Below are 21,391 nucleotides of genomic sequence, written 5' to 3' on the forward strand. Positions count from 1 at the left end.
AACAAATGAAGACAATTAATAAAAACTTCACTAAAATCTATGGACATTTTAGTTCATAAACAAAATCAAGACGAAAATTATTTAAATATGTAAAAAAATGTCTACTAATCTGTCACCGTGACACTGTCATGTGACACACAGTGACACACCCCCTTTCAAATCTGCAGCTACAACATGGCACAGTTGGATTCACTGTGAAAGGTAAAAACAAAAAAAGAAGTAAATTATATTTATAACATAACATTATAATCCAACGGCTATAACGTTCCAACAATAATGTTAATCCGACCACCAACTAATGCTGGCTAACTTACTAGCTCAAACCATGGAGCCGTAGTATAGCCACTTGTTGATACACTGTAATTGTTTTTCATCAAAAAGATGAGAGAAAATTTTATGTAAAATAGTTTTAGATCTGAAATGTTCAACATGTTGACAGTTTTTGTTAGCTAAAACTAGACAAATAAAATATGTTTCCGACTAAAATGCTAGATTTTTATTCGACTAAAATCTGACTGAATAAAAATGGGATGAGGTTGACTAACTATGATAAAAACTAACAAGCTGGATTGAAACTGGACTAAAGCTGAGACTAAATTTAAAAATGGCGGAAAAAAACCCCACTAACACAAGCACATATTGACATATGCTAACGGTTAGCACACTGTGTGCCATGTTTGGCAAGAATGTTAAAATGTTAATGTTAAACCTGCACAACTCTGTAATGAATTATTCCAAATAGAAGTGATGTCATGGGAAGTTTGTTTTGAAAGTGGACCAAAAATGTTTCCAATATGTTCAAGCACATGCACAAATGTAAGATGACACACACACACACACAAAAGACTAAAACATTCCTCGTCACACATCAACTACTTCCCCCATGCCATACAAGCTTAATATGGAATGTAAATAAGTGAAATACGCTGTAGCGCTTCGTGTCTCCGAGGTCTTTCCAGACACTTTTAGCAAAGCCAGCGGAGATGGCGCACAGTAAGTGTGGCCTACTTTCATGGCCTGGCGCTGGCTGCCTTATGAATAATTGACTCAACTGTTTATGCAAGCGCTGCAGTACTTTACATTCTCATTTCCTGAAAACATTTGAGGATGGACAGCGGGACAAAACAAACAATGGGGAGATCCAAGTGCGGGTCAGCGTTTTCGAATGGACGCACATGTATCGTATCCGAAAAATTTTCCTGTTGCAAAAGCTTGCGTGCATTTCGGCGACAGAGACTCAACGCTTCGCCTTTTAGCCACAGGTACACACTGTTGATGGAATCCTTCTGTGTCTAAAAACCATCACTTTACAGGAAAAACATGTTTGTGTCACGATGGGTGGTGAGAGTGGGTGAGGGGAGATGGACCCAATTGCAGAAAAACCAGGCAGGGAGACAGGAAGCGCAATGTGGGGAACTTTATTTACAAAAAAAACAACAGACTGGAGGGCATGTGAGCGAACTGGTCGCCAAGACCAGACCGGGCAAGGGGAAGCAGGTAGCCATGTTGGGGCAGGATGTGAGAGGACTGGTCACCATGACTGGACTGAACATGGAGCAACTTGACTTGACTTAACTTGACTTGACTTGACTTGACTTGACTTGACTTGACTTGACTTGACTTGACTTGACTTGACTTGACTTGACTTGACTTGACAGCAAACGACACAGCACGCCATAACAGGACAAGACAATGCTCCCACAGCATGTGAACAAACACCACTGACTAAATACAACACTAACGAGACACTAACAAGATACACCTGGGAAACACAATAGGCTGAGGACGCTGATTGGTCACATACTGGGAAGGGAAGACACACGCAGGTGGGCAAGGTTCACGATAACGAGACATGGGGAAAACTCAGGACAAAACACTACAAACACCTAAAACCAAACAAAACCTAACCACACGGAACCAAAACATGACAGTTTGACCTATTATGGCATCGTCAAAGAGAGCAAGCTATGTTCAACACTTAATAATTCATATTCAAGATGGACTACCCATGTGGGGATTCACCAGTAATATCGATTTGTGAAAAAAATATGACATAAACCAAATTTGGACGTAGAAGGTTTTGGCCCTATGCCAACATTGAGCAATTTTAATACAGTGGTGCCTTGAGATACATTTTAAAATTGGGAAACTACAGGAATTCCAGGTTCATCCCTGATAATATCACGAAACAGCATTTATGAGGTCATTCATAAAAACTTTATGCATTCTTTACAAAATTTGTCCTACAATGACAAAAAAATATAACAACACTGCTATGACTCAATAACTAATATATTGTCATATATATTGGCACACATTTCCCAATTTGAAATATACTTAATTTTGCACATTCAAACCTTTACTTAGTTATTGCACTGATTTATAAATTATATCTGCCTTTTATATGTAATTCTCCACTATGTTTTGCTGCATGAGTCATTTTTACATTTCATACAATTACGCTTCTTTGCAACATGTTAACCGTGTGATCTGTTGCTATTGAGACTAGACCATATTCTAAAAAAAAAAAAAAAAAACATTTTCCCCCTGCATCATTACTTATGTCACCCACGTAAAGCAATAATGGAAAGTGTCTCATAATACTTTCATTCACACATTCAACATTTATTTGAATTTTATGACTATATACGGCGAAAGTGCATTTTTAAATGAAACCACGTTATGACACTGCCTAATGGTGCCACATTTTAGATCAATAAGGCAATGCTTATAGCACAGTCAATCATCCTCCATCTCAATTTGTGGCATGGCAAGAAAATTCATTGGATGATAATTTCCTCATTTGCAAAGCTTGTTAGAGGTGAATCAAGCGCGTGGTGTGCTCCGTCGCATTAAAAGCTCATTTATTGTGCGGGTGCTAAGCCTCCTGCTTTGTTGCATGGAAAATGGAGCAGTTTTAAACTTTAAAACTAAAGGGAAAATGTAAAAAAAAAATGTAAAACATAAAATGTAAACTAGCAAATGCTGGAGAAAGTGCATGTGAATGCCGAACTATTGAATAAAACACGGAAACAGAATGATATTGAATAATGAAAGATGTGGAATGATATTGGTGAAGAATGTGCAATATGGTGGCAAAAAATATGTAATAATTGAATGATATGGAATGATACTGATAAGTATGGAATGATATTGGTGAATAATGTGCAATATTTTTTAGCATGTGTGTGAATGATACTAAAAATATGGAATTGTGTGGAATATTGAATGAGGTTGAAAAATATTGAATATACTGGTGAAGAATGTGCAACAATTTATTTAAAAATTTGGAATGACATGGATACTGAAAAATATGGAATGATATTGTTTAAAAACGTTGCTTCCAGCATTCACACAATTAGGGCAAACGTTTTTTTTTTTATGTATAGGCTGTGATAAAGTTAAGTAAATACACTCATATTTTATCTTCTGCAGAAGAAATAACACTTTGCTACTGTGTAAAGTAATTAGTGGAGAGCTTGTTTAGGCATGTAAAATTGTTGTCTCCTCAAAATAACACACAGTCGAACCACCAGCAACAAAAATACACCCCTAAGTGAACATTCCTGAACCTTGTCCAATTAACCATTTTCCAGTCATGATGTTACAAGAAGGTGTGAGTGGGGAGCAGGTGTTAATCACTGGAAGTTCAATATGGCAAAAACCTCGCTACATTAAATCATTAAATATTGAGTCAGCACTGACACAAGGAACTAAAATGGGGGCAGAAGATCACAAGGTCACAAACCCATGGATTTTATTCTTGGGTTTTCCTTTGACTAAAAAGATGGTTTCGAAAACATGCAGCCGATTGTACTAAAGTACTAGACGTGACAGCTGGGTTAAAGTATCAATGAATGTCTGTCTGTTGCTTTGAATGAAGGTACAAATGAGTGATGTGAACGACCGCCGTTACCTTGCAACATGATTGACAACAGGAGCAAAGTTGGTGGGTCCATACAGCTGCACCGTCTTAAGGCTTTGATGGTACGCGTCCAGAATCCCCTCCATGCCGTTGCAGTAAGGGTTCTCGATGTTGCCGTTCTGGTAAAAAGATAAAACAAAATAAAATATGAAAAGCATCAGAGGTGAGTGGAAACTTGGGGGTTCCTGAGAGCAACAAAGGATGTTGGAACACAACAAAAATTACATCATTTGCAGTGGGACCAACTGAGCTAATAGTTAGCCGAGTTGTGAGTTTGAATCTTGGCTCTGACTTTTCTGTGTGGTTTTTACATGTTGTTCCTTTACGCTTGTGCAGGTTTTTCTTCCCACTCTGCCACTGACTGGCAACCAGAAGAGAGGCGAAAACACACGCACATGCATGTAAACTCCACACAGCAAGGCTGGAGGCCAGATTAAAAAAGCCTTTAACCTCTGCTGCCTGACCCTAATCATAATTTTTTTCTGTTCCAAGTTTCCAACCTATGTAAGCATACCTAATTTGAAATAGAATGCCTATTTCACTTCAGGAGCACAAGTTGATTTTTAAAAGCCACTCGCAGGAAGTGGCAGAGCAAACGGTCTCCAATGATACGCTGCCATGAATCTTAATTTGTTGATTTGACTGAAAACACGGGGCGATGCCGACGTCGACAGCCTCTCATTAGCGTCTACAATCAGCAGCCGGCTGAGAGACGAGACAAATTGATTTCACAAACCAGTCAGCTTGGCAGAAACTCATTTACACTAGAAAAGATACATGATACATTCGTTCGGAATTATGCATAGCATATGAGGAAAACGCACACGTTCTGGCTCGCCCGTGCATGTATGCTGATGAGGGAATGAAAATGTTAAAAACACTCACTAGACCTCATTTCAGCCTGCATCAAAAGATCAACTCTCCGGAAAAGTTCCTGGCAGAGTATTTCAGCGTCATGCTAGTTGAAAACGTAACGTTACGGTGTGGCAGTCTTTCTGGTTTCATATTGGTTTTGTTTCATTTTCTGGTTTGATAGGACTCTCAGCTAGCTTTTGGTGTACATTAGGATTATCTTTTGAATCTTGTGTGACCGGTGTGGTGCATTCAATTCTGTCTGTTTGACAGGAATTAGCACAAAGTCAAGATGTAGGCTGCTTGTTGTTAGCTTCTCACACTAGCAAGCTGACAACTGGCTGGCTGTCATATGCGCTTTGTCCAAGTACTTTCGTCAAGTCATCTTTATTTAGTCCAGCATTACGGGTTGGAGATAGAGTTGGAGTCATGTGGATAAATGTTGTTTCTGTTTGTTTACCGTTGTTATCATTTTTATTTTAGTAGGTTTCTCTGAGCCCTACCTTTGTTTGTTCAGAGCACTACGTTAGCTTCTCACGCTAGGTAGAGAGCCGTTAACTTCTTCTTCACAGCTTTCCCCGCTTTTTGAGCTATCGTTTTGGATGAAGTTTTGGCATGGTTTTAATTTTTTAGTCGATAAATATATGTATATCTGATGCGTTTCCAATTTTGTCCTTTCAAGATACAAATTGGACTAATGCTAATAATTTCTGATTGAATCGTCAAACAACAATAGCAACGTTATCTTCATGCAATATTTGGCTTTATATGAGAATTAACATATGAGGAAATGTTAGCAATGGTTAATGATCAGCATGAAACTTAAAAGGTTATGGTTGCACGTTTTATGTCTTAAAAAGCCTCAATAGCCTCAAGTGTGGTTGCTGAAAAGACTTTTCATTTAGGATTGAAATAGTGCCCAAGATATTTTGTGATGATGCTGTTTCTGAATGACTAATGCGTAATAAAAACTTACATAAAGCATTGCCTGTGCACTTAATAAAGTTTTTATGATGGTGACAGTTTGGACTCAGGACTTAATTATTTCAAGAAGAATTTCTCCCAATGCCAACTTTTGTTTGAAAGTCGATCAAGTTAAAGTAGAATCGAGATGACTGAAGAATGAATTGCCTTCCCACTTTTAACATCTGCAGTGACTCACCAGTGGGAACTCATGAGAGACCCGACCATCAGGAGGCAGCTTAGCACCAAATCCCAAAGCTGGGAACATCTTATCACTGTCATAGTCCTGGATGATCTCGCCCACCGCCTTCAGCGCCATGGCGTAGGCGTTCATCTGGTACGGGTTCATGTAGTGGAGTGAAGTCGACTGAGACGGATTGCCTGTCAAGTCCAGAGAATAGTCATTGAGGCGAGCCCTCAAAAGCAAAAAGCGGGATCCGACTGACGGCGGCTTTGGCATGCGTGGAGCAGAACCGAGCGTGCATGATGTGATTAGCAGAAAAGTTTCAACTTATTATGGTTCACTAGTATGACAGGTGTTGCAACAGAAAGATTACAAAATACATGCGTTTTCTCTGTCAGTAGCATATGCATCTCCATAAACAATATCGATACAATATACTGTACAATGCTATGTTGAGTAGTTTTATACATATAGTGTGAATGTATATTTCACTTTTTTTTTTAACATTTCATGAAGCAAATTAGCATAGTTACCATGTTTCATGTACAAAACAAAAAACAAACAAACAAACAAAAAAAACAGGATGTTCTATAGTATCACTGAAAAATAAAATCCTATAAAAAGATTGCATTTTTGGTAACAGTTGATCTATTTTTAAAAGTTTCATCCAAGTTTTTATATAAAATACAGTTCTGGACTGTATTTATAACTTTGGATGTGTGTAGCTTTAAAAGGCGGGGCCTGGTGGGATGAGTGATGTGTGCCTTAGCGAATGAGAATGTAGTTGACTGTTGTTAGCTGAAGTTAGCTAGTCTGCACATTGAGTCATAGCCGCTGGTGCAGCTAGTGTATGAATGTGCTTGTTACGTGTTTATTTTATTACCACCTGTTTTAAAAAAAAAAAGAAAAAAAAGAGAACCTGCAGCAGTGTTTATTCTTGACCACCTGTTTTGGATTACAATTCATCCCAACTAGGCAATGCTAGGCTATATTAATTAAATTAGCTAGAAATGTTTATTTAATCATAGACATCTAGTTGTGCAAGCCAGTTCTGTTTTGCAGTAGCCACATTGCACTTCATGTTTTTTTATTTTTAAGTGTGAAATGATTCAAAATTTTGGACATTTTGTCTTTTACGCACTGAAAAATCTGAAATGCAGCAGTACTGCAAAAAGTGACTGTGATATGTTGACGGAAAACTGTATATGTTTGGGTAAAATGAATGTTTTTGTTTTAGTCTGACGTCACAACTCTTGGATTCCAAATAAAAAAATACAGTCATTTAGAGCATTATTTGCAGAAAAAATATACATTTCCTTTTTTCGTTTGAACCACTTAGACGGTGCAGTTTTGTCAGCAGATGTTTGCCCATAACTCGCCAATTGACGTTGGAGCAGTATTGTAAAAATTGCCACCTGGCAAGTTTTTCTTTCCCTGACTGCCGTTCAGTGCCAGTTAGAGAAGCTTTACGGCGGTCACACTGCTCCAACAAAACAATTTACAATTTGGTCTAATTTACGGTATACAGGAATGGCACTATACCGCGGCTCTGGGGGCCTAGCCCCGTCAGAAATCTGTGCAGCCTCCAGGATTTTACTTGATGTTGTAAAATAAATAATAAATAATTTTGTCAGCCCCCATCTAAAATCCTGGAACTCTCTCTGAGGCTGCATGGAAAGTTTCTCAAAGCAGGATCTTGATAAAGTGCCTAGAGGAAGGACTTCTACTAGCACTATTGATGAAAACTCCAAACTCCAAGAGCAGCCAAAAGCTTGACTCAGCGGACGAGAATGATAGCACTTTAGCGTACCGACTTCAGGTTGTTCAAAGGCTTCAAGTGGAAGACTATGACGCTCTCAATCAAGGTGTGGGCTTTATTCAATTATCATATCAATACGCAATGATCATGACAGAAGGAAAGAAGAAAGCAGAAAAAGAAATTCCAACTCCATAACCATTCATGACAAATGGTATGTTGATCCGAGTGTTCGGAAACACTTACCATTGGATGCTGTGAAATCAATGGCCACTGTGAAGTGAATCTGCGTCCTGAAACACAAGCAGAAAGAGTTCCATCCATCCATCAATCAAAAAAAGAAACACTCTTCATGCTTCCAGTTGAGAGACTTTGACTCTCACTCATCACTGGGCATGTCTAAAACAACTTGTCCCTGGGTCGTCCACCCTTAATAAAGCCATCATTCCATGAGCCTCTGTCCATCATTACAAAATTCAACCGTCCTTTGGTCCATCCCCCCTTAAAAAAAGCCAATCATCCATGTTTTCTGGTCAGCAAGAGTTGAAGGACATGACTTTAGAGAATCACATTTCCATGGCCTGACGCAGACCTTCTTCTTCTATCCAACCGTCTGCCCCAAATGCCCAGCGAACCTCCCGGGAGATGTCAAGAGAGGCATGAACCATCTCGGCTCCATTTTTTTCCTCCAAAAAAAGAGCAAGACAGTGCCTGTGCATGGCTGCACTCTGAAATGAGCCTCCTTCCAAGCGTTTGGAAATGCTCCGCAGTAGCTGACCAGTACCCCCATTCATGACATTTCTAGGCCAAGGGAGACCATTAACGTGGACTCCACCACCCTGGCCTTCCTTGAACATCTGCTTCCAATGTTGTCTTTTTGTATGCCCAATTAGACTTAAGGCATCTAGCTTCATTGATTATCCAGAACTTCAACACGTTGACACTTCAGGGAGGGAATCGTGATTGAAGAGTCTGAAATAAAAGAGACCCGTCGGAATACCCTTCAGATGGATTTTATATATAGACTAGAAAATGCAATTACTGTAGAAATTGCGTGTGAATGCTGACGAGCTATGGCTGGATTGAAATGCTGGGGAATTCATTAAAATGGAAGAAATACTGAATGTGCTACTGAAAAAAAAGCTGAATTTAAATGACAGAAGTGCGTATATAAAATGCCTCTGTGAATTTAACCATGGAAAGTATGGAATGCTGAAAAATAATGGGGGAGTTGTGATTATGATGACAATAGGTCCTGAACAGTTTGAAGTTGGCATGATTTGAATCAGTCAAGGTACGTGCACGGCGTTCAGTATGTAAAATGTCTTCATTAAGTTTAGAATGTTGACATGTAAAATGTGGAATAACGAAGGAAAAAAAAAAAAAAAGATAGTTTTGATTATATGAAAAACAGCTGCCAAGATGTCACCAAATGAGAGGAACAGTCTGAATGGGAAAGATGAGGAACTTTTTTGATGAATGTCTTAAGTTGAATGTTTTTGTTTCTTGAGGAAACAATGTGGAATTGTGGGGAAACCTTTTTACAAACCTGCACTTCCTGAATTTTGTGATTATCTGGAAATTTGAATGGTTTAAAATCAGTTGAGAAATGTTGACAAAAAAAGAGGTGCATCTAGATGCACAAGTAGAATCAAGTGAAATGTAGGATGTGAGACTTTGGAAAAAGCTAAATAATCATAATTATAATACTAATATAATGCTTAAAAGGCTTACAAACTTAAAGTTAAAATGTATTCAGGTAATATTTCTTATGAGAAGTGATAAAAGGCGATCGCGCCAATAGTTGCTATGCTAACAAAATCGCAACATGAAAAGCACAAATGTTCGGAATGAGGCAAACATCTTCACTTTGGAATAGTTTGAATTGGCTTAGAAGAAAAAATGTTGTCAATTTAAGAGTCGTCTCTCACTGCGAGGGGATGTACACGTAGAGAATGATTTTTGTCAGGGTTCGTTCAAGGTCGCAAACTGTCACAATTATGCACAAAAAATAAGGAATTATTTGAATACTGTACGCCAAATTGTAACTGAGCTTAACATTTTAATACTGGAATGAGTTGGTTCGTTTGAGAAATAGGGAAGGAGGAGCTAAGTGCTGCATATAAAACAGCTTCATGGAATTGAGGACTCTTTGAAGGAAAATGCAGAATTCTAAGAGCGCAATTCTGAAATTTTGAGTTGTGACAAATACTTCTCAAGATGTCCTGACAGAGTCAAACATTTGGGTTATGGTTTGAATCAGTGCGAAATAAAACGTTGGAAGGATAAAAATGTGGCGGAATATTAATAAAAAAAAACAAAAAAAAACAATGCTCTGGCTTCTTGCAATAAAGACAGAATTATGCATAATAGTGCGGAATTATTGGCATTTCTTTACCCACAGCAGCAGAGTGGAGACACTCTGCATAGCGATTACTGCCAATGCAACCGGACCCCAAGGATGTAATTGATCTTTTCTTATTTATTCATTGCAGGAAACGAAGGCACTGCCAACGATGTGTCCTAATTCTTGTTAGTCAATAGTCATGTTGTGTTGCTCGGGGTACAGAGGACCGATCTTGGTCTTAAAAAAGACAATGGAGATATCCTAATGATAAATGATGAAACCAGTAAGGTTATTATTCAACACATTTTCTAGAATTGGTGGCATGCTACTAAAGTGGTTGATTGATGACACGTTCCCTGGCAACCAGTTCAGGCTCTACCCACCTCTCACCCAAAATCAGCTGGGATAGGCTCGAGTTCACCTGCTACCCGAATGAGGACAAACATGATAGAAAATGGAGGCATGGACACTCCAATTTCAAGTTGTAACATATTACAATCGAGAGGTTTCCACATGACTCCTAGCTCAAATGTGATGGACTTGCAACAAGGTTGAACACAAACATGTGGAATTGTGGGTCATTGTGAGTGGTGCCATTTCCTTTTAAAACAGTGTGAAGAAAAAAAAAAAAAGATGGAAAATGAAGGATCAGGCCCTCCGGGGATCAGCGTGTCCTCACACAAACAAACACACATGGGCCGTCTGTTATGATTTCGCTAGCGGCTTACCTAATTTCCCTTCTGAGGTGCGTTGGGGATTAGTTGAGGAGCTAAGCCCACAAATGATTCCACGATGGGAAAATCAATGCGGAACGATGTTGACTGATGCTGCAGGATTGTCTGGCTTTTGGCTCTTATTGCAAACTACTAATGGCCAGGCTGGGATCACTATTTTTATCCCTGCCTCCCAAGTTCGTCATCTATAAAAGTCATGGAGAATCTTCCTTGACTGATGTTGTGCACCGCAGACAAATAAATGTGCCATTGTCATTTCCTGCCACCTGATCATAAGTCCATGTATCAAATTGCTTCTAACAGGAAACAATGATCATATTTTTATGGCTACTCTCAGCGAGCCAAAGCTGTAGAAAGGAAAGTCTGTGAAGTGACATGCGAGTAACAATATGGTACCCGCGCATGTCACTCTCTGTTCTTTCCAAATTACTTTGGGTAGAACAAAAATATATAGCAAATCACTTTTAATGGTACTAAAACCACTCTCGGTAGTATCAATTTCTTCTCAGTTAAACGCAAAACTGACAACTATCAGCCAGATAAACTATAAAGCTAACATAGCTTAGCTGTCTTTCTAGGTTGGCTTCTGGGTGGCTATTACAAAAGTCCAGCATCTGTGAAGCATTTGTTTTTAAGGAGTATTGCTTAAAATGATAGTGTTATACATTAAACATCAAATGACATTTTTTTTTGCTATTCGCTAATAGCACGGCTTAACTGTACGTACTTCTCGTACTTCTCAGTATTTTGTTTTTCACCTCCTCTACAAGTCCACGATAGCCTTCAGTTGTAGTGTGACAACGGACATTAGTTCCTACTCCAGTGAAGTCTTGATGTCATGACCTTCCTTGGCTGTCCGTGCTTCCTTTGAGCATGTTGCCGTATTTGTAGTACATTACTTCCCATTTGATTGAAATCCTATCTTTGCACCAGCTTGAGTTTAATACAACACGGATGCCATGCTGACTTGCTGCTTTCCGCTAAGACAAACAAAATATGCTGGGAGTCTCTGAAGTGAGAACGGCCTTCAGGCTTGGAAATGTGTTCCAGGTGGGGTACTCAACAACAACTACTCCTCCATGTTTTGATTTTGCTGGGAAAGACAAATATTGTTGTGAGCAAATAGTTGCGTGTGACAAGGCGACGTAGGAGAACGAGCTGCAAAAGGCGCTTTTCGTCAAACTTCTCTACAACTTCTAATCATCACAAGGTTCAAATTTGAGTGACTGAATTGAGATTGTACATATGCCTACTGTACATCCAAGTACAGTCAAACAAGCATTCAATGTCATATTAGCGGCTTTGTCGTCAACGAAGCTAACATGCTAACATGCTTTTGGAATGGAGGCGTCGTCCAGACTGTATAAAAGGGGAAATTAAGCAATTACGCACAGTAAAATTGTCTGTAAGCTGTCTTTAATCCCAAAATGTGTCGAAGTGAGCCATTTTGAATTTTGCCATATTGTGATTGTGACGTAGCAGTGAAGCTAAACACTACATGTAAATCCAAAAGATGTAAGCAAAGCTGCATTGGGTTTTGCACAGACAGAATAGTCACTGGTGATAAGATTGAATGTGTCACACACTATTAAGAAAAAAAAAAAGAACACAAGCTAAATTCAATCAAATACAATGATGTTTTTATACGACAGGGCAGCTTTAACCAAACACCTCCAGTCTTGTCACATTAATTGGACTCTTGGTTGACTTCCTTGTGACTCCGATTAGCCTTGGCAGAAGTCATTAGCCAAGAGGTGCACATACTTTTTCCACACTGTGAAAGTTAATCTCAGGGGTGTACATACCTATTGTTCCGTGGGCCACAGAGAGAACATTTTAACGATGCAAGTGCCACTTTGACATGCTTCACACTTACTTTAATACAGTATATTCCTGGAGTTGCTGTAACTGCATTACTTTTAACAAGCAGGGTGTAATGAGCAGAAATGTTGTTACTATTTTAGTTGCAAATGGTTTGTTTCTTTGCATTTGTGCAGGAACAGCCCTATGTAAAACAAATGCATGTTTTTATTTTCAATAGTAGTAGTAGAAGAGAGTCAGTGGCGTCGCAAACCAAAGATGGGTACCAACACCATTTCTTTCCCCCAGTCCAAGTGCTTATGTTGAAATAATCACCAATACCAATACTTGGGAGCGGGTTTCATTTTCAACTTTTCTGGAGTTTGACCGTCTCAAAATAATGTTTAAAGACCATCATGAAATGTTACCAGTTAATATACAAATTAAATGTAAAAAAAAGGGAAAGTGAGTATAAATTAAGAGGAACAGATATTTTCTCCAAAACAAAATAGACCGGTAGGTCAAAACAAAAAGAACGATGTATTTCAACTCATGTTGTCAGCTTATGGAACAATCTGGATTGTAAAACAAAATCATCTCAGTCTATCTGTATTTTTAAAAACTTGACAAACGCTCAATTACTGGAAAAATACATGTAGCACAAGGACACGCTGCTGAATTATTTTACTGGATTGTTATATTGAAAGCGTCTTGACCGCTCGCTGTCATTTATTCTGTGTTGATTATTATTTGTTGTTGATCAGGAGCAGATAACATAAGTAAGTTTTACTTCTTTCTGTCGCTTTTAATTGATCTTTTTTAAAGGAACGAAATAAAATTGAATTGAAATTGAAAAAAACATTGCAAAGAATAATTTGCAGTTGGCAAGTGTTGTCATCCATGTTTACTTAAAAGTGCCGTATCTTTACATGGTCGACAAGGATCCTACTGCACCTGCTGGCGTGGGATGTCAGGCTGTTAAAATGGTATCTGCGTTTTAGTATCGGAGCTTTTCATTTTGTTTTGTTTTGTTTTAAGTCACAGCAAGTACAGATCTTCAGTATCTGCAGTGAAACCATTAGTGGTACTGTTGCATCCTTAGCTAACACCCACACTTTACAATTGCTTCTGTTTACAGACTATTTGTCTATTGTTGTGACTTAAAATAATAAAATAAATAAAACGTAAAAATCATAATGTAGGTCATTCCAAAGGGCTCAAATACTTTTTCTTGCAACTGAAGGCATAGACTCAAACTCGACTGGCCTACTTTTAGCACCCGATGCATGTTTGCTCGTCCCACTGGGGCAAACCCTTTTGTTTTTAATGAGCGTTGAAGAGACTTTTAGATCGCAGGGTTAAGGTTTAATTTCAGGACGGGGGTATTGTGTGAAGCCCTTGGAGACGGAAGCAGTTATTAAAGGTTTCACACTTTCCCTAATTGGTTTGTGTTCGGCAGAAAATAAAAGAAGTAATTAAGAAAAGTGCTGAGGGTTGAATGAAGCGAGACCTCAGCTTCATCTGGCCGCAGACAAACATGAAGGTCTGTTGTTTGCTTTTCCATCGAGACGTTACTTCATCTTTTTCATCATGAGGAAGCACTTCGCATGTCTCCTTTTCGTACTTGGTCTGTCAGTACATACCCACATTTCTACTGAAGGTCAATAGAATTATCCATCCATCCATCCATTTTCTTGACCGCTTATTCCTCACAAGGGTCGCGGGGGGTGCTGGCGCCTATCTCAGCTGGCTCTGGGCAGTAGGCGGGGGACACCCTGGACTGGTTGCCAGCCAATCGCAGGGCACACAGAGACGAACAACCATCCACACTCACAAGCACACCTAGGGACAATTCGGAGCGCCCAATTAACCTGCCATGCATGTCTTTGGAATGTGGGAGGAGACCGGAGTACTCGGAGAAGACCCACACAGGCACGGGGAGAACATGCAAACTCCACCCAGGAAGGACGGAGCCTGGACTCGAACCGGAGTCCTCAGAACTGGGAGGCGGACGTGCTAACCACTCGACCACCGTGCCGCCGTCAACAGAATTATTTACTTTGAAATCATTCAGTCAGGCTTTTTAAATGCTGACATGGTATCTACCACACGAAAAAATAGACCAGTGTAAGAAAAAAAGAGTTGTGCCAAGAAATTAAAGAGAAAACTAACGACAAACATATTAAAGGGATAGCAACATGAAAAACCAACTTTTAGCTTTTAGCTGTGTTAAAATGCTAATTCCTTACCAAAAACATGACGGAAGTGGTTTTTTCCTCTATTCGCCCCACTATGAGAAATTCTAGGTGCTCTCCAAGCACCAGCCCCTCCCAAACAAGGAAACAAGCGAGTGCTGACCGTATGACATCACAAATTGCGGGCCCACCCCCGCGCCGTCTCTGCGGACTAAACACACGCCCACTTTCTCTGAGACTTTCATGGGATAGTGACAAAAGTAGCCTTTATCAGTAAACATTCTGTCCAAATGAATTCAAAGCAATCAGTTGTCCTTCACATTTGCGATGCCAAAGTGCAATGACAATTGGCCATTTTAAGATCCCACGGGTTCTGGCTGACACTTGTGTAAACTACAAGTAAAACTTTTGCACTATTGAACCTAACTGAACGAATAGTATAGTGGTTAGTGTGCTTGCTCTGTAAGCAGCAAGTCCCTGGTTCAAGACCAGCTCAGGTTTTTTTCCACTCCTTCTTCCCTCTCCTTCCCTCCCCCACCACGATTTCTTGCGGCAAGAAGCCGTTTTGTTTCAAATGTTTATTGAAGAATTGATGGCTTGCATTCAGAGAAGACCTCAAACTCAGAGTTCCAACAGCAGACTGCAGTCGGCTTGGCGGGGGCGCGGCAATCACACAGGGAGAGGCGGGGTTTTACTGAACCGGGCATTTTACTTCCACATTAGAAAACTAACAAGCAAAACACCTAATAATTCATTTATAAAAATTACATTGTCATGGTGTCAAAGGTAAGATTTAATCATCATACGTGTATAGTTAATTGTTGGAAGGGCTTAAAAGACTGTGGTGTAATCCCTTTAAAGGTCAAATCTATAAGACCATATCCGAGCATTTTTGGCCTGGACTAACACGAGGTTTTAAAATTGAGTTGAACACAATTGAAAGGCAATGTCCAGTTTCTTTGGTTGATTTTCATGACATTTTTATATTCATTCTTACTTTTGTCATATTCATGTTACGTGACCGTTGTGGGGTTTTCTTTTATGAACAATTTTGTTCACAGTTTTTAACAGGGAATCGACTTTGGATGGACATATCATAAGAGGACTGAAATGTAACATTACGTCGGCCATTGAGATACGTCACCTAACATGGTTGAAGAATGGTGTGGAAGTTTGATGATCATTTTGCAAAAGCCTGTTAATCAGTCCACATAGCTTACTTTTTTTTTTTTTCCCCTTTGGGCCCAGCGATAAACTGAAACAAATGAGACAATATAGCTGAGAGGCATATTCTGGAAGTGTATATGAGCAAGACTGAAAGCAACTGACTCAAAAGTTTTATTTTATTTTATTTATTTTAAAATCTGTAGTTAAATATATTCAGTTATTGAGTTCATTAAAAGGTATAAAAGTTAAAAGTATGTGTGGAAAATGTGAAGCTTTGCTACATGTCAAATTAAACGTCATACTTTAGAATTCTGCAGTTGATCTAATCAAAGTAACTTAACACAGAAGTAGTGCATCACATTACAATTTAAAGACATTAATATTTTAAGGTAACTATACTTTCAAAAGACAGTAACTTTATTTCATGCCCAACACTCGGCACCAACTTGATGGAACAAATTAGAGCAGTGGGATGCATCAGTGGGAATAAAAGTAGCTATTCAATGTGTGTTACAGGACAGATCTGGGACATACTGTACCACCCTGGACAGCCAAGCAGCAGACAAGTAAAAGCAGAGCACGAAGAAGCATGTCCATGTGCAACTGGTTGCTTGGCTTTAATTAGGGTTTGTCCATCTTTTATCATTGCCATTGACATCCCAGCTGAACTGTTTAAAGGGGACATACGTATTTAGGGAAGTGGAACCTTGATTTCACCGATTAATTGGGGAGGAGGGATCTTTCGTTAAATTGAAGTACTTTTCTTCGTGTCCTAAAAATGCCCAGTAAGGTACAATTCTTTTGTAAAATGAACTGCAATGTTTGTACACAATTGGATGTTATAGATAAGTGATTGAAAAAAGACGTATAGTGTTCAAAATTAGCATGTGTACACATAACGAGAGCTCCAGTAAACAACAATGATTAGGTAGATGTGACACGCTCCTTTTGAGCTAAGTGCCTAAGCAAATGCTAAGCTAATTTCTATTACCTTTGATGGGAGAGTCGCCAATGTCAACATGGCCGCCACATAGGCACATCTGTAAGCCTGCTCTAGTCTACTGCATATGTGACAACAATGTCACAACCTGGAACAATGTGTTGTTTCTGTGGGAGCCTGTGCACATGTGGTAGTAACACCAACAGTTCTCGGCACGGTTTCAAACTCCCCCTTAAACACCACCCCGATTGTCCCAGAAAATGACACACATCTGACTTGGACTTGTACTGTTTCCAGATTCCCCCAAGACACTTGAAAGAACAACAGATGCATGTTTCTACAGGAGCCTGTGAAAATATGACGGAAAGATGGACAGTTCTCAGGACTGTTTTAAGTTCCCTCTTGAACACTTTTACCACTGGAAAAAATACATTTTATTATTTTATTACACCATTTTTAGGGTGAAATGACATTTAGGCTATTTCACTGATGACACTTTAAGACCCCTTGGAGGGAAAAAGAGAGTCCCTTTTCAAATGTTTCTTCAAGGAGAAAACAATCTGAAATAGAGGGCAGAAACTATGGAAACAAAACTGCTTCTGTAGCCAAGTGCACTGGAACAGATGTGGCGATGAGTCACAAGCAATGCGTTTGAAATGACTGGATTAGTCTATTAAAGCCCACATCATTGATTGTCAACTCTCTTGTCATTACATTTGTCACAGTAAAGTCACACCTCTCTCTCACAGCACTGGCTAATTGGCTTACTGATGCCAGAGTGCATTTTAACAAACTTGAACGAATGAACCCTTAGAGTGCTTTCACACTAGCGCCACATTTGGACTCGACCTCTAATCTAGGACCAAATTAACTGAGACCACATGCAAGAGGTGGTGGTAACATCAACTGTCAGACAAATATAAAATCAAATCAACTACTCGTATGCAAAATGTTACAACCCATGCAGCAACATCACAAACATACTGTTAGTTAGCCTGATCGGCAGCTAGCAGGAAAAGCTAACGTAGCATCTTGACTCGCTACCCATTCCTGTCCAACGTCTTATATTAATCTGTTAAATATGCAAAACACTATTTAAACACCTTATTATCTTTCATGACAAAGAAGGAGGACTAATTAACATCTCAAAACATTATTTTGGGGCACAATCTTCCAACTTCAAGGTACCACTGTAATTTCAAGTGGATCGGTAGGAGTTACAGCATAATAATTTAAGTTACAAAAATAACTCAAGTCCTACTAAATTCACCTGAGAACAAACTAAAATGTTAATCACAATTATTTTGTTAATAAATGAAATCACGATTAGAACGATCATTTATTTATTTTTTGGTACAAAACAAGAAAATGTTTAACATAAAAATTATTAAGACAAAAGTCTGCAAGTTACTTTAGGATGAAACACAATTTATTAAATTATTGAATTTAATTTCAGTAATTTTTAAATTTTTAAAAAGGTGCAAATGTATAAATTTAAACAACTCAGACAACTCAAAATTAGAATGAATCTTTTTTATGATTGTGCTGATTTTGAAATTGTGGAGTATAACAACTGAAATTGTAATTGACTTTCGATTAATTGCACAGCCCTCTGTTTATGACAGAGCTCTGTTTCTATGGCGCCGACCTGAATAAGTATGTACAGTGGTATGAAAAAGTATCTGAACCTTTTGGAATTTCTCACATTTCTGCATAAAATCAGCAACAAACGTGATCTGATCTTTGTCAAAAACACACAGATGAAACAGTGTCTGCTTTAACTAAAACCATCCAAACATTTACAGGTTTTCATAATTTAATGAGGATAGCATGCAAACAATGACAGAAGGGGGAGGAATAAGTAACTGAACCCTCTGCCTAAGGATACTTAAAGAGCAATTGAAACCAATTTTTACCAAACAATTTAAGTCAGGTGTGTGCCCAATCACTGATGAGTGGCTTAAAGCTGCCCTGCCCACTATAAAACACACACCTGGTCAGAATTGTCTTGATGAGAAGCATTGTCTGATGTGCACCATGACTCACTCAAAAGAGCTGTCGGAAGACCTGCTATCAAGAATTGTTGGTTTGTATAAAACTGGCAAAGGATACAAAACCATCTCTAAAAGTCTGGATGTTCATCAATCAACAGTCAGCGAAGTTGTGTACAAATGGAGAGAGTTTGGCACTGTTGCTTCCCTCCCAAGGAGTGGCCGCCCACCAAAGATGACGCCAAGAGTTCAGCGCAGACCACTCAGAGAGGTAAAAAAGAACCCTAGAGTGTCTGCTAAAGACTTACAGAAATCACTGGCACAGTCCAATATCTCTGTGCATGCATCAACTATATGTAAAACATTGGCCAAGAATGGTTTTCATGGGAGGACTCCACGGAGGAAGCCACTGCTGTCTAAAAAAAACATTGTTGCTCGTTTGATGTTCGCAAAAAGACACTTGGGCACTCTACAGAAGTTTTGGCAAAATATTTTGTGGACTGATGAAGCCAAAGTTGAATTGTTTGGGAGGAACACACAACGTCATGTGTGGAGGAAAAATGGAACAGCTCACCAACATCAACACCTCATCCCCACCGTGAAGCATGGTGGAGGGTGCATCATGGTTTGGGGCTGTTTTGCTTTCTCAGGGCCTGGACAACTTGCAATCATTCATGGAAAAATGAATTCAAAAGTTTATCAGGATGTTTTGCAGGAAAACCTGAGGCCGTCTGTCAGACAGTTGAAGCTAAAAAGAGGATGGATGCTGCAACAAGACAATGATCCAAAACACAGAAGCAAATCGACTTCAAAATGGTTTCAGAAGAACAAAATACACGTTCTGGAGTGGCCAAGTCAAAGTCCAGACTTGAACCCCATTGAGATGCTGTGGCATGACCTCAAGACAGCGATTCATGCCAGACATCCCAGGAATCTGACTGAACTACAGCAGTTTTGTAAAGAAGAATGGGCCAAGATCAGTCCTGATCGATGTGCCAGACTGATCTGCAGCTACAGGAAGCGTCCGGTTGAAGTTATTGCTGCCAAAGGGGGGCCACAAAATATTAAATGTGATGGTTCAGTTACTTATTCTTCCCCCCTTCTGTCATTGTTTGCATGCTATCCTTGTTAAAATATGAAAACCTGTAAATGTTTGGGTGGTTTTAGTTAAAGCAGACACTGTTGTTTCATCTGTGTGATTTTGACAAAGATCAGATCACGTTTGATGGTGATTTTAGGCAGAAATGTGAGAAATTCCAAAAGGTTCAGATACTTTTTCATACCACTGTAAGTTATAGTGTGTCGTAGTCTATCAGTAAACTATCCATCCATCCATCCATCAATGCATTCATCTGTTTTCAAATAACCAAATGAAAAACAGTAAATATGATGTGATGTGGTTGATAGCAGCAGTCCTACATAGAATGGTGCTCTGTGTGGGACCCCCAAGAGTCCCCCTCGTTTTTTTCCCCCTTGATTTGTTGGTATATCCATTCTGGAATAAAGGCCAGAAATTCTCTTTTAAAAATGTAAAGATGTGCTGTAAAACGATGGTAATACAGCAGCAGATCCCCTTTACTTGGAGTTTCAACTTTTGCCTTCTGGCTGTAGGTAACGATTGCCCCCTATCAGGAGCAATAGATTCAGAAAGTCCTTCATCCCTACTGTTACTCTCACTTTTAAATTCAGGCAAGGGGAGAAGCTAGGGCAGGAGCCAAGTTTGAAAAAATTGTCTTGAGCATCCATCGCACCATTTTCTATAACCGCTTAGCCTCGTTAGGGTTCAGCCTGAGCAATAAACTCAAATGAATCGATAAAAAAGACGAATTGCGCAGCTGTACTACAGCGGTTATGACAACATAATGACAACTCACCCTCCTTTAATGTAATCCAGGAATGTGTGCTCTGACTCCACATTGAATGACATCAAGGACACCTGATGATGAAAAAAAAAAAAAAAAAAAACAAAGGCATAAATGTTTGCTCATTAATGAGAGTGAAAGCTACTCATTATTATGAATGTATTAGCCAGTCACCTCTGAGCACAAAATGCCTCATCCATGCCCAATGAGTGTGACGCATGGGCAGAATGTTTAATGTTATAATCACTGATGAATATATCAATTAATATAACATTCATCAGTGCACGCTTGACCCCGGACACGAGTCTCATTATGGATTATTACAACACACCGCCAACTGTCGGCATTGTAAACGGTGACATTGGGAGTGAGCGGAATTAAAACAGAGCTGAGCTTCTTGTGAAATGTACTCACCGTGCCAGAGTTGATGTATCGCTTTTTCTTGAGCTTCTTCTTGGCGTTCACCACCTGATGTGGAGACAGGGTGGAAATGTGGGATAATGATCATGTGAACGATTCTTTTTATCCCGCCCTAGGCGATAAACAACCAAAACATCTTTGCTCTCCTGTATCATGCCTGAAAGGGTAATGGAGCGTGTACTGAATCCAATAGCGGCGTGAGAATTAGATAGCATAGATCATGCCGCACAGCAAGACCAACATTATTCAGAGGGT

General features: G+C 39.3%; 1 protein-coding gene across 5 annotated transcripts in view; it reads right to left on the bottom strand.

Moving 5' to 3' along the window:
* cpne5a (copine Va) overlaps window positions 1-21,391 on the bottom strand; it is a 130,493-nt gene that overhangs the window by 12,457 nt on the left and 96,645 nt on the right. For all 5 annotated transcript variants that reach the window (XM_077514171.1, XM_077514172.1, XM_077514173.1 and 2 more), the window contains 5 exons: window positions 21,131-21,184; window positions 20,729-20,790; window positions 7,927-7,973; window positions 5,940-6,121; window positions 3,917-4,044 (listed from right to left, as the gene is read on the bottom strand). In XM_077514171.1, coding sequence (XP_077370297.1) covers window positions 3,917-4,044; window positions 5,940-6,121; window positions 7,927-7,973; window positions 20,729-20,790; window positions 21,131-21,184 — 473 coding nt within the window. The remainder of the gene's footprint in view (window positions 1-3,916; window positions 4,045-5,939; window positions 6,122-7,926; window positions 7,974-20,728; window positions 20,791-21,130; window positions 21,185-21,391) is intronic.

The sequence above is a fragment of the Festucalex cinctus genome, chromosome 2 (assembly GCF_051991245.1).
Source record: "Festucalex cinctus isolate MCC-2025b chromosome 2, RoL_Fcin_1.0, whole genome shotgun sequence".
Classification (NCBI taxonomy): Eukaryota; Metazoa; Chordata; class Actinopteri; order Syngnathiformes; family Syngnathidae; genus Festucalex; species Festucalex cinctus.